Raw genomic sequence first — 21,054 nt, 5'->3', positions numbered from 1 at the left:
AGTGGTTAAAGTTTTAAAACATAAGTTTAAACGCGTCGTGTGACAAATAAAATGCAGTAATTAATTTTGTTTGACAAAAATTCGGAACCGGAAACTGCGTAAAAGTGACCTTGATTACTCTCTTGTCCTCTCTGCAGAAACGGAAAGAAGCGAAAAAGCGTGTAAGGATTAAATATTTACTTATAGCATCAAATTTATGCATGAAAAGGGTCTCTGTTTAAACATCAATACAACAGCTTTTAAAATCAAGCAAATAAATTAACTATTTAATGCGAACAACGCAGGGTAAAACTTTAAAAAGATCTGTCTCGGACTCCGTGTCTGACCTCAACGAATTCGAAAGGATATTTCGTCATGGAATATCTGTAAAAATATATGGAAAGACCGTGACAACTCGTCCCAGTGCTAACTCGGCCCATGCCAAATCGACTTTCGTTTTCGCTAACTCGTCCCTGACCAATTCGACTCACTTGTTCATCATCTCCCCACTCAGCATTCTCTGGCCAACCAACTCCTTAAAGCCTAAAGGAAAGGGTAACATCATGAATAATTTAGGTTGCAGTCTGATAATTGACTGCTCCATAGTCTTACATGCAAAACAGCTGATCTTTGAAAATAAAAAATAAAAAAATGTTACATAGAAAAAAAAAATTCATGTTCATATCATGTATGTATTAATGTGAAATTGTGATTTAATCGATAAAAAAGGGGATTTTGCCACGAAGAATAAAAAGTAACGCAATCCTGAAGTCAAAACATTTTTTTCTACTTTCTGTTTGCTATACACCTTATCGCTATTTAGTCCATTCCTGGAAAAACAGTCATTTATACAACTTCCTGTTTAGGTCATGTGGGCCGAAAATGGAGGTCATCAGCAGTGAGTTGAGGGAATGAAAACTTTAGAAAGTGATCATCAAGAAAATTTGATATAGTATGATCCACTTTTTTCGAAATTAAAATTGAGGTAAACAAATATTCTGTTTGAAGTATTTACGGTAGATTAAACAGGTCTCATTAAAAAGTATCATGCATGGTGAATTGTTTAAACAGGGTCCCAGATAGCTTCGACTGGATAAAAAAGTTGTGTAATTTTAGAACTTATCCGGAATGGAATAAATAGCGATTAGGTGTATTTTTACAAGGCTGCACCACTTCCAGTAAACATGATATCCTTCCACTTTCCTGGATTGATATCCCCAAAAAATGCAAGATTTTTTTAAAAGTCTATACATGTTTCAATTTAGCATAAACATATAATCAAACAGAAAAAAATGCACTATTTTGTTTCCCTCCCATGCACGGGAAATTGGAGTTGTAATACAAGATTGGTTCCTTTAGTTAATTCCAATAAATTAAAGATATCTTTATTACGTCTGGACATCTACAGAATTTTGGGCGGGACATTGCATTGAGACCCAATTTTGCCATGAAATCTTCATTGACAGCTAGAAATTTTCCATCATAGCGTCATGTTTTTTCTACCGTAATGTTAAATATTATTGTGAATTTTGTGATTTCAGATAGTCTAGTAGTGTCAGAAGAGATTTTAAAGATCTTTGACCCCATTTTTTGTGTCAGAAACCCTAATTTTGTAAAAAATTTGATCACAATCCATATTTAGACAGTATCAAGCTTAAATATATATTGTGACCAAATTTGCCTCAACTGTCCATTGTTGACCTTTGCAGTCGTATCAGGCAGTGCTCAGCAAAGCATTTTATTATAGTATATGATCATGCCTCTCTTTCTTTATATAGTTTATTAATTTTTTTCTTAGGTACAATGGCACCTCCATCATATTCCGATTTAGGAAAATCTGCCAGGGATCTCTTCAGTAAAGGTTACAGTACGTACTTTTTGATATGAACCTTGTTCAATTGCAGCATGTTTTTTATCTTCATATATATATGTTACATTTCTGACAAAGTTGTAAAATAGCGGACATCTATTAAACAAATGTAATAACAAATTATTCTGGAAGGAAATTTAGTTGACAAATCCAACTTGCATAATTTTGGATGGTTATGTTGTAAGATAGCTAGTCTGCTGAATAATATTGCACCAGACTACACTAAAACTTTTCAAAGTACGAGTCCTAAGACCAATATTCAAACATTTTTTTTATTTGTCTAAACAAAAGTTTAGCTGTCATATTCATGTTTACAAAGTTGACTCAAATTCTCGTATTTGATTTAAAATATACTAAAACTATTTTCCTAATTATCAAAAAGTAAAACAATCTAAAATGCATGGGATTGATGCTATCTAATTAACCATCCAAATGACCTTTGAAGAAAATACATAAGTCGCGCCCATATCTGACTGTGACATAAAAAATAATAGATTTGAGAACTCCTGTAAGTTTAACAGGCAATAGTAATTTATTGTGTATGATTGATGATATTTTTCAGACTTTGGCACCAACAAACTAGAGGCTAAAACAAAAACAGATAGTAAAGTAGAATTCACAAGTAAATTAGACCACAATCACGATACTGGTAAAGTTGCTGGTAGTTTAGAAACCAAGTACAAATGGAAAGATTACGGTAAGTTTACTTTCAAATTACCCTTGAACTCTGATTTATTGACCTAAACAAATTATATACACAGACCTCAACTAAGTAATCAAGTGTTTGACAACCTTGTCCCTTGTTTATTTATATTTTAATCATGTGAAATGTGCATCACTATGGACATGTACACTATTTGCTATGAAAATACATCAGTTGTAAATAATCAACAGTAAGGTAATAGGCCATGACTCATGCCTGGGCCATTTTGTATAAGATGCATAAGTTATATATAATCAACTGTGAAGGAAATCGGTCATGAATCAGCTTGAGGGCACATGCCTTTTTTACATGTGATAGGGTAGATGTGGTTGGTCAAGTGTGACATTTCTAACAATTGCGCATGTTCTGATTGTATTTTTGTCATAAAATTTCCTCATTTTAGAAAATATCTAAGAATGAATAAACAATTTGTTTCTCCATCTTGATAAGTCATTAAGATAAATACTGAAAATATTTAGAATAAATCACATGAATAAAAATAAATACCAGTGTGTGTAAATTACAATACTAATCTGTGAATGAAAATAGTTTACATTGTACATGGCATTGCTATCTAGAATTAAATTATTCCTGATATTTTTTCTAGGATTAACATTCAAAGAAAAATGGACAACAGACAATGTGTTAAACACAGAAATAACTGTTGAGGACCAAATTGTTCAAGGTTTAAAATTAGCATTTGACACAACATTTGCTCCACAGACAGGGTAGGTAAAAAAATAGGGTCAAATCAAAGACTAGAATTTGGCAGGAAGTTTAATAGAAACTTTTAATACATACATGTAAATTAAAGATTTCCACTTAAATAAATGCAGATGAGATATTATTTTAGAATGCCTAAACCCAGCTAATAATAGATTCACCAAAATTGAAAATTGCAATACTAATACCCGAAAGTCCCAAGATAGAGAATGTTTTCTTTTTCAAAATCAGTAAAAGGCAATACGCCTGGAATGTTATGTTCTTCTGAATATTGTAAAAGATCGTAAATCAATCTTACGTTATGCCCAATAAAACATCCACTGATGAAGCCAGTTCGATCTAAATGAATCAATTTGTTTAAAACTTTTTAAAGACTACTAGCAATAAACCCGAAACCACTTTTCGTTTCCGGACAATATCTTGTGTGTAAGTCTCTTATATTGTACCAAAAAGTTTCATATCACAAATGAAAGGCTGGGAACAGAGGGTTCAACATCTGCAGACATATCAGACTGCACTCAGCGAAGCATTTTATTTCACCTCTGAATCTTATATAATCTTTAATAATTTATTTATGTATTCAATATCATAAAGTAATGAATGATTGAATTTACATAGACCTTCACCTTGAACAAAAGAATTAAATTCAAATTCTAAAACTACCATTGAATGATCAGAATGATTATTTTCAATAACATACATAATCTGATAATAAAAACAGGACTATCCACATAAGGTCTATACAATCACAAAAGTTTGTTTTCTGTTAATCTATTATTTAATAACATCCAATGCTAAGCAATTGACATTCAATTTTTTTTCTCTTTTAGCACTTTAAATTAAAATTACTAAACAAAATTGATACACCTTGAATTAGAGGAAAATGAAAAGATAAAACATTCAAATCTCTCATGGATCGCTGACAGCATATTCAATTTCAATAGTAAAATGCTTATCTTGAAAGCAGTATATGTATTTTTTGTTTTCAGTAAATTAAACATTTCTTTTGTTTTTGCACTATCCCGCAAACCCTGGCAATTTACTGTTTAAAGTTTCACAGACCCCTTAAGGTAAATACATTTACACTAAACATGTACATACCAATATTCAATATTTCATCAGGCAAAGATGCAAATGGTCTTTAAATGAATGTTGAAATCCTGAATAAAAGACTGAACTCTCTTATGTGGGAACAAAATGGTTAAATATATCAGGAATCAATGAAGCATGTTTGACTGAAGCTGGCCCCTCCCTTAGTTCAGTCAGTCCAAAAAGGTTGACATGGCCATCCTACATTCCGTAGTCTGCGGAATCCACAAATATTCACTCTGTTGTAAAAGAGTTTGAAATTTTTATTTATTTCTTAAACATTAAAACTGTCCTTGATTTCTACCGAACTTGGACAGAAGCTTGTTTATGATCATAAGATGCAAAAAAATGTAGTATCCAGAAAAAAAATTGTTAAAACAACCAACCTGTTTATAAATCCGTATTTAACTTATAAATGGACTTAGTTTTTCAGCCAGTTAACATTGCATACACTTTGTGGTTAAAGTTTTAAAAATTTCAATAACTTTCTTAAACTATCCTGGATTTCTATCAAATTTGGACAGAAGCTTGCTTATGATCAAAAGATGGTATCTTAAAGGAAATTTTGTAAAAATAAATTTCCTGTTTTTCTTTAAGCTACTTAATTATGTACATAGTTTTCTTCCAGTTAACATTACATACAATCTGCAGTTAAAAGTTCCTAAACCATTTAATAGCTTTTAAAATTATGAAAGAGATACACTGAGTGCCAATAAACCCCCTTACATTTTTTCTTTTAATAGAAAGAAGCAAAGTCAAAAATGAAAGATATGTAAGTTGGCAAAAAATGAAAGTGGCAAAAAAAAGGTTGTTCTGGCAAAAGAAGTGGCAACAAATAAAATATACCCAGGGAAACCCTGACTGTAATTGAACATTTTGTATGTACATTCTAAGTCTTAAGCCTGTAGAATTGAAAAAAATATTTCAGAAAAAACGACGAGTTAAATTTTGCATGGTTCATTTTAGCAAATGTTTAGAGGTATATATCACCAACTTTTTTTTTCAGAAAGAAGCAGGGAACAATTAAGACTGGATACAAACAAGATTATGTAAATATGGAATGTGATGTTAACTTTGATTTTGCCGGACCAGCTGTGAATGGTGCCTTAGTATTAGGGTAAGGTCATAATATGTAACACAGCTCACCAAAACATTCAATTGTAAGGTGGGCTTGCCTGTGAAATAGATAATAGCTCTGTTAAATCACACAATTATTGTGGCAATTGCAAAAGGAAAAACTTCAATTTTTGTACAAACTGTTCTGTTCAGAAGAGGACACATAAAGATTTTATTTCTACCAATACATAATAGACCTCTTAAACTCAAATGGCTCAATAGGCAAGCTAATTTTAAGCTTAATTGGTCCTGCAGTGCCAGTTCTTCCCTGGCCTGGTGATCAGCAGGGGAGTCCTGTTTAAAACACTCCAGTTTGAACCAACAAAATTTGCTAAATGCACACACAATATATGATTCATGCATTTTCCAATAAAAAATAAATTTTCTTTTTGACTAATTATATTTAATGATATGTGACACTGATGTGAAATTGATATTGTAATGTTAAATCTACTCTCTTTATGACAGGTATAATGGCTGGCTTGGTGGATACCAGATGAGCTTTGATACTTCCAAATCAAAACTTTCCAAGAGCAACTTTGCTGTAGGTTACTCTACTGGTGACTTTACACTCCATACAAATGTGTAAGTACATCTAAACATACCTCTAAACATCAACCCAACAATGTTAGATCTGTAAATTTGCTTTCGCAAATTTTTTGTTCTTCCCTCGCCGGGATTGGAACCCATGCTACTGTGATATCGTGACACCAAATAGTCTGCACTGCAGCCGTCCCGCTAGACCACATGACCACTTGGACTCTACAAAAATAAAGCTTTCGGTGGCCATGTGTAACTGTTACCTTTCCTCGTCAGTTTTAATCTAGCGGCGTACTACAGTACTTGATATATAAGGCATGGAGATGTTATTGTATAAGTGATAAAAATCATACAAAATATGTATTATGAAAGGAAAATTTAAAAGAATTTTTAGGATTAACTCCTAGAAATAGAAATAGAACAAAATGAAAGTCATAGAGTATGGTATTAAGAGTAAAATTTCTTCAAAACCACTTTCAAGTTTGAAGGCACATTTCCTTTTCTTAAAAAAATCTCATTTGATTTTCCTCACGTGACGTTCCATAACATATTAGTCAATTAAGGTTAGTTTTGTCCTTTCAGCACACTTTAAAGTGGTGTGCTCACATTTTATTTGTCATCACATTGCCTTTTAAAAACATATTTAGTGGCCTGATATACTGATTCACTGATATACGGTATTGTGAAATTAAGCATGGGTGTCTAGAGTAGATATTTTATGATTTAATTTTAGACTCTTGCATCTTTGTATCTTAAAAAAATGACTATGAACATTTTACCTGTGTTTAAAAAATGAATGATTTAAAATGTAGAAATGATGGAGCTGAATTTGGTGCATCTATTTACCAACGAGTCAGTGATGATTTAGAAGCTGGAGTCAGCCTCAACTGGGCCGCAGGAAGTAACGCTACAAGATTTGGATTGGGGGCCAAATATGTATTAGACCGAGATTCTTCAGTCAGTGTAAGTATTCATTATGACAAAGTTAGAAATGTATTCCAGTCAGTTTCAAATAAATAAGAGTTTAGTATCAATTTCTCCTTTTGATTTTTAGCTTGCTGTCTGCTCCAGTATATGTTATTGTAATAATTTGGTGTTTTTCATCCATTAATTTGCACACAAATTTGCTCCTCTGCAACCACTGGGTCAATCTTAACCAATCTTGGATATGATTTTGAAAAAGTTTGTCTTTACCTCATTACGGTTGTTGCAAAAACATATTAACAAATATTTTACACAGATTCAGGATTATGTCACTCAAACACAATCTAAATACTTGAAAATCTGTTACATTTATAAACATTGGCTTGGTTATAAAGTTTTATTATATGAGACCATGCTTTTTATTGTAGTTGAAAGTAAACAACAGCAGTCAGATTGGAATGGGATATTCCCAGAAATTAAGAGATGGTATGTAAAAAGTACAATTTATGAATTGTTTTCATGTTTGTTATTAACAATCATCTGCCCTTTATAGAAATTAAATAATGTGGAATAAAAACAAATGTGTAATATTTTAAAAAGAGTCTATAATGAACTTTGCTGATAATTCACTAAACTATCAAGAACATATGCTAGACCAATTCAGACCACTTTAGTGTTATTAAAATTACAATACTGGTGTGTCAATACCCAAAAATTACTAGTTTTTTTACAGTAAGAAATGATAGACATAAACAATGGACTTAAGATGTTTATCAAGGTCAATTTTCAAAGACTAGATTGAATATATTAAAGAAATTCTATATTAAGTAACCAAAATATTTCAATGCTAAGCATTGCATGTAAAGAAGCCTCATACTAACTGATTCAAATTTTTATCCCAAATAACAAAGTATGTACGTAACACCGGCCCAGTAGTCGGCACTTTGGTGTTGACATGAATATCAATTATATGGTCATTTTTATAAATTTCCTGTTACAAAACTTTTAATTTAAAAAATAACTAAGGATTTTCTTATCCCAGGCAAAGATTACCTTATCCGTATTTGGAAACTTTTTGGGAATTTTGGATCCTCAATGCTCTTTAACTTTGTACTTGTTTGGCTTTATAAATATTTTGATATGAGCATCACTGTTGAGTCTTATGTAGATGAAATGCATGAAATTATAATCCTGGTACCTTTGATAACTATTGTAGCACAAAAGACAGAAGATGAAATGTTATTTAGAATTACATTACGATGTAAATGTAATGTTGTTAATTTTATTTCGAAAAATCAATACAATTTTAATGTCATCAATTACATCTTTAAATGTAATTCAAATGATATCAATAACTTTAGCAAGTAATTGACTGCTGCTCTGTTAGACTAAATCTTTAAAGTAAAAAGTTGAATAATAGATAAAGAAAATTTGATGAAATTAAATGATGTTTGACAAAATATACGATTTTTTTGTGTATCAAAAAATCTAGTTTAATTTTGTAACTGAAATATTTACATTTTGTCTTTGTTTTTGTAGGTGTTAAACTTACTCTGTCAACTCTCATAGAAGGCAAGAACTTCAACCAAGGAGGTCATAAAATAGGACTTGGTTTAGATGTAGAGGCATAAGTGATATCCATGCAGACATTGTGTTGTTTTTTATTTTAATTTGCATTTCCAGAATGCATAGGTGTCTTTATTCCAAGATAAATAAAGCAGAAAGACATGATGATCATATAAATGACTGTAATAAATTGATTTAACATTTTAAGTTTTATTAGCTTCAGACTGTTGTGAGAGGTTCTATATATATCAGGATTAAAATATTTGTTCAAATTTATAACCATTGTTATCATGACTAAACGCATCTGCCTAACACTATCATGTCTTCTATGTATATCTATGTATTCTGAGGAAATAAACATGTGATTGTGATTCTTTATATTTACTTCCAACCTCTGATTCCAATTATCCATTTTATGAAGCTATGAGCTGTTAACAACACTAAACTTCGGATATTGATTCATTATTGATTTGAGAAACAGTTTTTGTTCTGCAATTAAAACTAGACTGATTATAAAGAAGAATGAGACAACTATTTACAAGAGACCAAAATGACACAGATATTAACACTTATAGGTCACTGTACGGCCTTCAACAATGAGCAAAGCTCTTACCGCATAGTCAGCTATAAAAGGCTACGATATGACAATGTAAAACAATTCAAACGAGAAAATTAACAGCCTTATTTATATAAAAGAAATGAACGAAAAACAAATATGTAACACTTAAACAAATGACAATCGCTTATTTACAGGCTCCTGACTTGGGTCAGGCACATACATAAATAATGTGGCGGGGTTAAACATGTTAGTTTACTTTTATAGTGATTTAAAAGACATAGGAGACAAAATAAACAAAATAGGCAAATGTTTGTCAGTCGACCAACAACTCTTGGGGTTATCATAAACATAACATAGGTTAACACACCCGTTATAAAGTATTGAAAATATTTAGGGGGGGGGGGGGTAATAATTGTTGAATAAATTACTTTTGTAGCTACATGTATCAATATTTGTGAATTAAGAAACAGTTGTGTTTTTGCAGATATTTAATTTTGTTGTGTCAAAATCAGCATACATGCTTCTAAAAAAGATGTGTACTTTTTTATTTGATTGAAATCTACAGTTGTATCCCACAAATAAGTGGACCTGCTCAAGATGAAGCTGCATGTTATCTAAAATGGATTGAGATCCAGCTGTTCAAAATCTTCCTCTATAAAACACATTTTCACCAACACTATCTCGTTGTTCTAAAAAGTACTTTCTTAAAACACTTGCACTGCTCAATCTAACTAATAACTTTGTCTTCAGATACATGCAAAAGGTCATTAGACTGGGTTCCAGTGGTAACCCTCTCATAAAAATTTGATTTGTTTAGAAAATACTGTTTGTGTGCAATTCAACACACAAGAATTATAAATTGATTACTAATTTTTGTTTGCTTAGTATCAAAACTGAAGTGGAAAATATTTTCATAAAATTTTGGGTAAAATAAAAAAACTAGTAATAACTGAAAAAAATGTAGGCTAAAGTAATTGTGAAAAATGCATGCCACTAAATTGTGTATACAACCAGAAATACATGGAAGCTACTTCCTGAAAAGAGATTGCTATCAAAGATTGATTCTGGAGGGGCCTTGTTTGGGCTAAGAATATGATATCACAAAACGAACCAACTATTTTCTATGCTTCCAAAGGACATGGTATTTATTTAAAACATAACAGATGACCGTCCCCTCGGTCTTCACACATTCATCATCCGGTAACGCAAGGTAGAATTTCTACAACCTGTTGTTTGCATGGGGTGCACAATCTAGAGAAAAGTTGTTTTAGTGCTTTACATGAAGTATCCACTCAAGTGCAACATTATTTACTTGAAAATGTAAAACACATGTTATTGCTTTACAGTCATTATTTCCTTGAAGGAGGTTGCTGCCTATTGGATTTTGGCTATCAATGCACAACTCGCAAAGTTATGTTAGAGGATTAATACCAATTAATTACAGCTGTAATGACTACAGTTTGATCTACTGAATGTTTTATATTAATTGTAAAGTTTGATCTACTGTAAGTTCTGTGATAATTGTACAGTTTGGTCTACTGTTGATTCTGTTATATGGTCCTAGACCACCATTGTCGTCCCTTGATTTTCGTTGTTCACAAATATAGTCCCTAGTGTTGACAGTGGGTTACTTGCCATTAATTTTTATACCCCTTCCAAATTTATTTCTCCATGTTCAATGCCTCAAATTGCAAGTAGGGGGATGAAATTACACTGTAAAATATTTGGGTCCAGAATTTTAAAGGAATGTAGTGATTTGGTCCAGCTGAAAAAGGTTGAAAATGAGCTCTTCGGAAGCTGTCAAAAGATTTCAAGACGCCCTAAACATAAAATTGTCCATATTTTGAGTTAAAGGCGATGAAGTTTTCTATAAATTTGATTTAATTTGTCCCAAAAGTAGTACAACACACTGTAAAAGTTTCTTTGAGAAAGCACAGGTGGGATTTTTTTTATTTTCATTTATGTTCTAAAAGAAATGCACTACCAATTAATTGTGTTCTCGGACCATATTTAAACAGTTTGATCTACTGTAAGTTCTGTGATAATTGTACAGTTTGGTCTACTGTGGGTTCTGTTATATTTAAACAGTTTGATCTACTGTGAGTTCTGTAATAATTGTACAGTTTGGTCTACTGTAAGTCCTGTAATAACTGTAAAGTTAGGTCTACTGTAAGTTTTGTAATAATTGTACAGTTAGGTCTACTGTAATAACTGTACAGTTTAAGCTACTGTAAGTGCTGTTATAACTACAGTTTGGTCTACTGTGGGTTCTGTAATAACTGTACAGTTTGGTCTACTGTAAGTTCTGTAATATTTGTACAGTTTGGTGTACTGTAAGTTCTGTAATAACTGTACAGTTTGATCTATTGTTAGTTCTGTAATAATTTTACAGTTTGGTCTACTGTAAGTTCTGTAATAACTGTACAGTTTGGTCTACTGTAAGTTCTGTAATAACTTTACAGTTTGACCTACTGTGAGTTATGTAATAACTGTACAGTTTGACCTACTGTGAGTTATGTAATAAATGTACAGTTTGGTCTACTGTAAGTCCTGCAATAACTGTAAAGTTAGGTCTACTGTAAGTTTTGTAATAATTGTACAGTTAGGTCTACTGTAATAACTGTACAGTTTGAGCTACTGTAAGTGCTGTAATAACTACAGTTTGGTCTACTGTGGGTTCTGTAATGACTGTACAGTTTGGTCTACTGTAAGTTCTGTAATAATTGTACAGTTTGGTCTACTGTAAGTTCTGTAATAACTGTACAGTTTGATCTATTGTTAGTTCTGTAATTATTTTACAGTTTGGTCTACTGTAAGTTCTGTAATAACTGTACAGTTTGGTCTACTGTAAGTTCTGTAATAACTACAGTTTGATCTATTGTTAGTTCTGTAATAACTGTACAGTTTGGTCTACTGTAAGTTCTGTAATAACTACAGTTTGGTCTACTGTAAGTTCTGTAATAACTGTACAGTTTGATCTATTGTTAGTTCTGTAATAACTGTACAGTTTGATCTATTGTTAGTTCTGTAATAACTGTACAGTAAGGTCTACTGTAAGTTCTGAAATAATTGTACAGTTAGGTCTACTGTAAGTTTTGTAATAACTGTACAGCTTGGTCTACTGAATGTTTCGTAACAAATGTACAGCTTGGTCTACTGTAAGTTCTGTAACGCCTGTACAGTTTGGTCTACTGTGGTTCTGTAATAATTTTACAGTTTGGTCTACTAAAAGTTTTGTTATAAATGTACAGTTTGTTCTTCTGTGGATTCTGTTATATTTGAACATTTTGATCTACTGTAAGTTCTGTGATAATTGTACAGTTTAACAGTTTAGTCTACTGTGTGTCCTGTTATATTTAAACAGTTTGATCTACTGTGAGTTCTGTAATGATTGTACAGTTTGGTCTACTGTGATTTCTGTTATATTTAAACAGTTTGATCTACTGTGAGTTCTGTAATAATTTTACAGTTTGGTCTACTGAATGTTTTGTTATAAATGTACAGTTTGGTCTACTGTAAGTACTGTAATAATTTTACAGTTTGATCTACTGTAAGTCTTGTAATAACTGTACAGTTAGGTTTACTGTAAGTTCTGTAATAATTGTACAGTAAGCTCTACTGTAAGATCTGTAATACTGTAAAGTTAGGTCTACTGTAAGTTCTGTAATAACTGTACAGTTTGATCTACTGTAAGTGCTGTAATAACTGTACAATTGGTCTCAGTTTGGTTTACTGTAAGTTCTGTAATAACTGTACAGTTTGATATACTGTAAGTTCTGTAATAACTGTACAGTTTGATATACTGTAAGTTCTGTAATAACTGTAGTTTGGTCTACTGAATGTTTTGTTATAAATGTACAGTTTGGTCTACTGTAAGTACTGTAATAATTTTACAGTTTGGTATACTGTAAGTTATGTAATAATTGTAACTTGTAATTGTACGTATATTTTTTTACTGCAGTTTGGTCTACTGTTAGTTTTTTGTTATAACAGTTTCAAACTTTGGTCTACTGTAAGTTCTGTAATAATGGTACAGTTTTGTCTACTGTGAGTTCTGAAATAATCGTATAGTTTGGTAAACTTCGTCTACAAAATACTTATAAGTGACGCTCGAATAAAAAAAAGGTTAAAAAGGCCAATTTGAGTACGAAGATGAAGCACACCTGAGGTAATCTATTTCTGTGGTATAGCAAAGCCTTTGTATTTCAAAGGTATATAAATTTTATAAACAGTTAATTTAGAAGTATGACTATATCAATGATAAGTATGTCGGCTTATGTTCCTTGGTACTTAGACCTTTTTGTGTCCGACTTTTTAGGACTAGGTTTATTGTGACGTTTCATTCGGACGACGTCATTCATTCCGGCCATTGAGGAACAGAAGCCGTAAATTTTATTAGAGATTCACAAAATGAAACGATGAATAATGGAAAGGGATTTATCAAGAAAAACACTTGTTGATGAGTTTTATGAGAACGCGGAAAACAATAGTGATCTTGTAAGATATCGTAAGTTTGAAAAAACTGTTATTGTAGAAGTGAAAAATGAGGGCGTTATCCCTAACAACAGACGTTGCAGAAGAAAAGGACTTTCGTACTATCTATCAATGAACGGTTCTGGTGTTAATAGTTCGACCCAAGCAAGCACCCGCAGACCCCCAAGATTTTTAGAAAAACTTGATAGAAACACGCAACAAAACTTCAGCATTGATGACGTGGAGAAAAAGATGACTGCTTCAGAAAAACTTCATAAAGAACAATTAAAAGCTAAAGGTACTGTATTCTGAAGACAAAAAAATACAGGATAAAGATAAGGCCTAAATTCATAAGTTTTGAAACTAAATTGTGAAATTTGAATTATATTTTGAACTTGTTGTAATTATTAGATCAAATACGATTATTACTGGCTGGTATTTTCTCGGCATTTTCCTTCGTCCGTAATTTAACGTTTTGTTAATTATGAAACTAACGATCTTATACCGGGACGAGTGAGCTACTAGGGTTACGAGATTTTGTCGGTTACTTGTTGAGTACAGCTGAAATCAGCATTAATGTTTTCCAATGTATTTAATATTTCTCGTCTGAAATAAGAGAATATCTTATTTCAATTCAATGCTTTGATACCAAGAGCAATCTCTGTTGGTGATTCTGTATCAGTGTATTGACACCGTTGTGTATAAAATTGTGTACAAAAGGTCTTTTAATCTTCACTCATCTCTGATATACCCACTATTATACTCATTATGCTGTATGAATATTACTTCTACTTATAGGAGAAACAGCTAGAAAATTCGAAGAAAGATATGCAAGGCTGAAAGAGAAACGGGAACGGAAAGAAACAGAGAAAAGACAGCGTATCGAAGAAAAACTGAAAAGAGCGGAAATGATCAGAAACGAGAGTAATAGAGAAAAAATTCCCAAAACAATAGATCGTATTTTGCGAGCCCAAGAAAGAAGGGATATGCAACGAAGAAAAATACTTGATAGAATCGAACGAAAAATGAAAAGAGATGAGGAAAAAAGAAACCAATTACAAGAAAATAAAAAAGTACCCAGCCGTTTTCAGACAGTGAAAGAAAGATTAGAAGACATCGAGAGACAGATAAATCCCGTTGAACTTATTCTAAGTAGCCGTAATAATGATAAAATGACAAATTATCGGCAACACAGTCCTCAAGTATCACCATAAACAGATAAAAACTGTAACCGACGAATAAAACTGCACAACTGACGAATAAGATATTGTAGATCATTATACAAACCAAATTTTAAAAATAAATAAATAGTCATTTGAAAATCGCTAATTACAACATTTTAAGACCTTGTATAAAAAAAAATACCAAAGGGACATTCAAACTCATAAGTCGAAAATAAACGGACAACAGTAATCATAATACAACATAAAAAAATTCAATGAGATTAACACGAACTGTAAAAAACAAAACAAAACAAAAACACCCTGAGGTAATCTCAACCGTGATCTGGAAGGGTAAGAAGTCCTGTTCACGTGACATATGGCACCGATATATTGTTATTTTCGTATACCTCAAAAAAATCAATTTTGTGGAATTTTGTTCTTATTTGGCGTTTTGAGAACTAAAGAAAAATTCAGAGAGTCTAAACTCTTGAAATGACCGATTAAGGACTAATCATTGTATAAAATATGTGAATGGGAAGCTTGTTACCTTACCGTACACCTATACACTCGATAAAAAAGATGCGACGAGAGAAAAATATGCATTCTACATCGGTTTTACGATTCGCGTAAGTCTGCTCTTCTACATTATTTAATTTAATCGATTCTGTGTTAGCTTTCTCTGTCACATTTTCTATCATGCGTCTGTTCTGACACAATTTAACAGTTCCCAATACATATAAAATAACACTACTGTCAGATTAGCTGCATGCATGACTAAAAAGGCGAAAGATATCTGAGGGACATTCACACCATAAGTCAATAAATAATAACAAAAATAAACTGCCAACGCCATGGCTAAAAAAGAAAAAGACACACAATAACTGTTATAATAATAATATATGGTTATTACATTGCTATTATATATTTTCCTGGCAATAAACTTGATAGATGGGGTATAATCAATTGTTCAAGATACTGGTATAAAGGATATCAACACTGCATGCCCGGCGTACCCACCTCCAACGTAGCAAAAAATCCTACACTCTGTGGGCTTCAGCTGGCCCCTAAACAAAAATATGTACAAGTTAGGCAAACACACTAAACTCAGAAGCAATCTCATGATATACTAAAGAATGACCATTAATATTATGAACGTTTCCTTTTTTTTTTTTTGCTATTCTTCATCAGAACAGTGTGTTTTCTATATTCTATCAGAGTTGTTTGCATATTTTTAGCTGTTTATTACAGGTTGTGGTGACTTTTCTATCAGTGATATGCTCTCTTATCTGACCCTTGTCCAAGGAGAGGATGATATACGCCCCCATGTCAGGAGTTGGGGGAATTGTCTATAACAAGGATGCTGTTTATATAGATCTGGGTGGCAGTCATTCACATACACAAGCTGACGAGGTAGAGAGGCCACTTTATAGATCATCATTGTATTACAATATTGATCTTTCTTAACTGACATAAAATATGTATACAAAATGTGCTTAACTTAGAAATGTTAGTGAGGTAGAAAATGAAATTTCACCTATTATATGTAAAATAAAATTTACGTTCTAATCCAAATGTTATGCAAGAACCTTGAAGCGACCTGAAGCAGAAGATTAATTTCAGTTTTATCAACTTTTGGAATATTTTTTTTTTTAAAGCAATGAAAAATATTTTGTTGATTACCAAAATAAGTTTATCAGGAGATCTAAGGTAAATATCATCTTAACAAAAAATATTTCTTAGACTATACTAATCCTTGATTTAATTTATGTCATCTAATAAAGGCAACAGTAGTATACAGCTGTTCGAAACTCATAAATCGATTGAGAAAAAAAAACAAATCCGGCTTACAAACTAAAACTGAGGGAAACGCATCAAATTTAAGAGGAGAACAACGACACAACAGAAACACAACATTAAAATGTAACACACACAGAAACGAAATATTAAAACAATGGAAATTTTCCTGACTTGGTACAGTACATTTTACGAATAAAATGGTGGGTTGAACCTGGTTTTGTGGCATGCCAAACCTCTCGCTTTTATGGCAATGTTAAATTTAACATTAAAATAACATTACATGACAGGACTACAATACAAATAAATGAGAGACCACATAGGACAGAGATACACATGAAACAAAAGCTAACAAAAGGTACCAGGTTTAAAATTTAATACGCCTTCGTCTACACAGGGCTAACCAGTGACGCTCTAATGAAAAAAGTCCGAAAGCTAAACAAGTACAAAGTTGAAGAGCACCGATGACTAAAAGTTCCAAAAATTTGTGCCAAATACGGCTGGGGTTTTCTGCCTGGGATAATTGAGTGATTATTTTTTATGACTAGTTAAATCAGTATGATAATGTGTTGTTTCTGTATACTCATTATTATATAGCATGTGATGCAGTGATGATCATGTGATATTGATGGCTAGCCAGTGAAAATATGATTATATGATACGTTACAGTTATTTTGTTTCATACATGGTGTACGTTCTACCCATATCAAAGATCATGCACCAACAGCAAGCTATGAAAATAAAATCAAATCTGTAGGTGAATTTTACTCGATATTTAATATCACAAATAATAAGCACATTGTAAGTACATAATTAACAGTATAGCACTAAGGTTTAAACAATCAGTCAGCACTTAAAGTCAAAGGTCAACACTGTGTTGTGTTAAACTGAATATCTTCTCTAGGAGTTGTTGTCCAGTTTTATGGTGACTGTATCTCTTGGCAGATGGTATGATTGTTGAAATGGTTCCTGATTTAACACAGTGGTTGACAAAGTCCCAGCATGCTCTTTCAAGGTCATCCAGACCAAACTGTGATGCACCACATAAAAGTCCAGCTACACATGAACTGTTGATGTCCACAGAACCACTGTGTATGAACTGTATGATCTTTCTAAAGTCTTCTGGTTCATACTTCTTTACAACAATTGTCACTTTGTCTGTTTGAATGGATGCTTTGTTTTTCTTGTCTTTTTTGTCAGCTTTTCTCTGAAATTCAGCTTCTTTCTGTTTCTTTAAGATAAGATTGTACAGAACTCTGCTTCTTGTTCCCAAGATGGCCTTGACACCATGAACTTTTACTTTTTCTGAACCAACTTCAAATGTTACATCACAAAGTTCTGGTATGGATGAGATGACCTTTAATTGTTCTGTCAGAGCTTGTGTATTTCTGTAGCTCATCTTTTCTTTTATCTTGACTGGATCCCTGTTGTAGCTGATAGGTATCAGTCTGTTACTCTGTAGTTTCTGAGTTGATGTGGATGACTCGGAGTCTGATGGTGTGGATTCATATCCAGAGGAATAGTCATCCTGATCCACTTGTTCAAAGTAAACTAAAGCCAAATTTGATTCACATCTATCCATTTTGTAAGTGTTGTATATTTGTGTGTATAAACAGAGATATAATTTGAATTGATTTTAACTTTCATATCACTATATTTATATACATGAAATACTATGAAATGAATTGCTCCTTTTTGACAAGTAGCATAAATGGCATTAAAATATAGACATGGAGACATTTCTGCCAATTACAGTTCCACTGAGTTGTTGGCTTGTCTTTGGCTTGCGGTCATCAAGGTATTCAATACAATTTGTTGATTAGTTGATAAGTTAGTAAAACTAGTTTGATTAATCCTTTTGTATCATTATCAGTGGGGAAAAAATCAGCAAATATGATTAATGAATTGTAATTAGATCAATAATGCTTATAATATATGACATATAAAATTATCTTTTAAAAACACAATAAATACATAAATCATTTTATGTTTATATACTCTACCATTTTCAGATTCAAATGTTTCATTTGAAATTATGAAAAAATGTCATATAGATTGTGAAATATTATTTCATTTAACTAATTGTGTTTGATTCGTGCATATTTATATTTTAATAAAGGTAATCTTTTAAATTTATACTTTTTTTTCTCTATTTACTCAAATTAATAAATATCTGCACTTATAATGAAAAAGATATCGGCAATGCTAGTTTTACTTAATTTATAAGGCCATAATTATGTTCAAAAGGTAAATCTACAAGAATATAATTATAAACAATCAATTGATAATCCCAATACACAAATATAACAGCATGAAATTACTATTCAAAGAAATTCTAAAAAAGTACTATTTTCATTTAAATTTCCAGTCCAGTCTTAAAATTCTCTCCAAAATTACACCAAATGAAAGAAATGCTTTGAATACTTATTCATAATGAAACCATTATATTCCAACTAATTTAAAAATTAGTAAAAAACAGCAGTTGAAGATGAATATCATGTTATTTTACATTGTCCTGTTTATAATGATATTATTATAAACAAGTTCTTTTTACCAGAGACTGTTTTTACTGAGGTTCTTAAAATTGATGAACATTTTAATAGTTTAATGTAAAGTGACATGATATTCACCTTCAACAGTATTAAAACAATTAAAAACGACATGAAAAATATGAAACAGCTTACTTGAGAAAACACTTTCTTTAACTGAAATGAAATTTTTTTTTTTGATAGATATATCCTTACAATGATAAAAGAATATTGCTACTTGTTTAAGATCACTAATTAAAAATCTACCAAGTAAGATGTGAGCCACCTTCTGTCTCAATTCTTTAAAAATTAAAATAACAACGACATTGTTTTCATTTTGTTGGTATGCCGACCGTGCGAGGGCTGTATAAACAATCAAGGTCGTTAAACGCTTCAATTTGCAGTTGATATAACATGGCTATCCCAATGTTTCGGGTTACCATGCATTCCTAACCCTAAATGAAATCTTGGTTTAATAGCTTCCTTGTGAGAAAATGCGAACTCTAGAAATGCCCCCACCAGTACGTACGTATGCCGGACAAGGAAAAGATGGCCTTCGTTATCGACAATTACGCCAAATATAGAACAGACGAAATCATAAGAAAGGAATATATTAGATGTGTTGCATATACATACTCGGCAAGAATAGATTTATGATTTGAATGTATCCGTTTTTATGGATTTGAATGCGGTACATATATTTTTAATTCGTCATTTTTGTATAAATCAAGTTAGGTTTTTACTTCTTGATTTTAAGCAGGAGACAACAGTTATATACATGTTATGATTGACAATTCATAATATATGTACAGCTGGCTAACGGACGGCGGAGGACATCTGAGCGCATTGATAGGACATTTGAGCAAAAAAAAGAGGACGTTTGAGCGCCAAAGTTGAACCAATTTGAGAGTCAGAATTTTAACCCATTTTAGCGAAAATTAAAACTGTCAAAGCCCATTTTAGCGAAATATTTGTTAACCCTTTTTAGTAAATAGTTAATATATAATAAATTAAAAAATGTTTAATAGACTCAAGACATCACATTTATAAAACATGTCCATTAAAATACAGCACTAATAGACTCAAGACAGCACAACATAAAACAATATTAAACTTTTTAATTAAAATACAGCACTAAAAGTCTAAAAGGTTAAATTAAATGTTAAAAGTCTGTTCTAGCCTGGAATTTATAACCTAAGAGAACGTACGTAATGGGTTCTAGATATACCCCCTGTACAATACTGTTCATAGAATTGCATTAGGAACTGCTCTTTCTCTTTATCTTTTCTCGATTGTGGTGCCCATTTCTCTATGCTTCGTATCTTTATATATGTTGTTGTTTGTAATTTTATAAAAGTATCGAGGAAAACATAAATTGCTGGGCGATATAGTAAGGTGAGCATTATTCAACCAGGTAAATTCGCTAAAATAGGCTACCGAAAATCCCACTAGTAGTTTTAATTAAATGTCCTGCGTCCCTAACGGAAGAGGTCTTCAATGATCAATGAAATAACATTACTGGAATGAAGAGTTGTCTCATTGGCACTCATACCACATCTTCTTATATCGTTTCATCTGTAAAAAAATCGGCGCAAATGAAAGAAAAAGTCGGGTCAAATGAAATGCAAATCGACGCAAATGCAAAACGCCGAGCCTAACCACATAACACAATCTCACAGATCAAAAATCATAATAGCCATGCATAACTTCATGACTCGTAGAAGAATCTGTTCTCTATGAATTCTGTTGAACCATTTTCCATAAGGTGCAGACTAACAAACTCTTAAGCAGAAATAACTGTTCATGTTTTGCAAATTACAAATTTAAAAATAAGATTCACAACTTAACACACTGTAAAATAAATTGTGCACCTTTGCTTGAATCCTGGAAAGGGGAGAATGTGGAAGCAAGGCAGACTTTTATGATCCCTTTGTATCTATAGCAACAACTGGATGCTGTGAGGTGACCCAGTAATTATACAATTGATTAGTAAATAAAATAAGTGGGTTCATTTTTATTATTCCTTA

The 21,054-nt window shown here is 31.9% G+C and overlaps 3 protein-coding genes across 3 annotated transcripts; 2 read left to right on the top strand and 1 right to left on the bottom strand.

Annotated features, from left to right (window-relative positions):
• On the top strand, positions 1-8,881 carry LOC134725651 (voltage-dependent anion-selective channel protein 2-like). The gene is made up of 9 exons (XM_063589641.1): positions 1-159; positions 1,778-1,846; positions 2,412-2,546; positions 3,160-3,280; positions 5,371-5,481; positions 5,949-6,065; positions 6,833-6,983; positions 7,373-7,430; positions 8,484-8,881. Exons 2-9 carry the CDS (start codon positions 1,783-1,785, stop codon positions 8,573-8,575), a joined length of 849 nt encoding a protein of 282 aa, XP_063445711.1. The 5' UTR covers positions 1-159; positions 1,778-1,782; the 3' UTR covers positions 8,576-8,881.
• Positions 8,882-13,400: 4,519 nt separating this feature from the next.
• On the top strand, positions 13,401-14,845 carry LOC134727229 (uncharacterized). Its single transcript, XM_063591605.1, has 2 exons — positions 13,401-13,840; positions 14,341-14,845. Exons 1-2 carry the CDS (start codon positions 13,495-13,497, stop codon positions 14,754-14,756), a joined length of 762 nt encoding a protein of 253 aa, XP_063447675.1. The 5' UTR covers positions 13,401-13,494; the 3' UTR covers positions 14,757-14,845.
• A 2,513-nt stretch (positions 14,846-17,358) lies between these two features.
• On the bottom strand, positions 17,359-18,081 carry LOC134726619 (serine-enriched protein-like). The gene has a single exon (XM_063591030.1). It carries the CDS (start codon positions 18,079-18,081, stop codon positions 17,359-17,361), a length of 723 nt encoding a protein of 240 aa, XP_063447100.1.
• Positions 18,082-21,054: the final 2,973 nt, after the last annotated feature.

The sequence above is a fragment of the Mytilus trossulus genome, chromosome 7 (assembly GCF_036588685.1).
Source record: "Mytilus trossulus isolate FHL-02 chromosome 7, PNRI_Mtr1.1.1.hap1, whole genome shotgun sequence".
Taxonomy (NCBI): domain Eukaryota; kingdom Metazoa; phylum Mollusca; class Bivalvia; order Mytilida; family Mytilidae; genus Mytilus; species Mytilus trossulus.
Note: the sequence above shows the minus strand (reverse complement) of the source record. Positions and strands in the feature narration are given on the sequence as shown.

Coding starts and splice junctions, on each gene's coding strand:
- LOC134725651 (XM_063589641.1), top strand. CDS start 1,783: ATGGCACCTCCATCATATTCCGATTTAGGAAAATCTGCCAGGGATCTC. Junction 1,847..2,411: donor TCTCTTCAGTAAAGGTTACA/GTACGTACTTTT, acceptor GATATTTTTCAG/ACTTTGGCACCAACAAACTA. Junction 2,547..3,159: donor GTACAAATGGAAAGATTACG/GTAAGTTTACTT, acceptor TATTTTTTCTAG/GATTAACATTCAAAGAAAAA.
- LOC134727229 (XM_063591605.1), top strand. CDS start 13,495: ATGGAAAGGGATTTATCAAGAAAAACACTTGTTGATGAGTTTTATGAG. Junction 13,841..14,340: donor AGAACAATTAAAAGCTAAAG/GTACTGTATTCT, acceptor TTCTACTTATAG/GAGAAACAGCTAGAAAATTC.
- LOC134726619 (XM_063591030.1), bottom strand. CDS start 18,081: ATGGATAGATGTGAATCAAATTTGGCTTTAGTTTACTTTGAACAAGTG.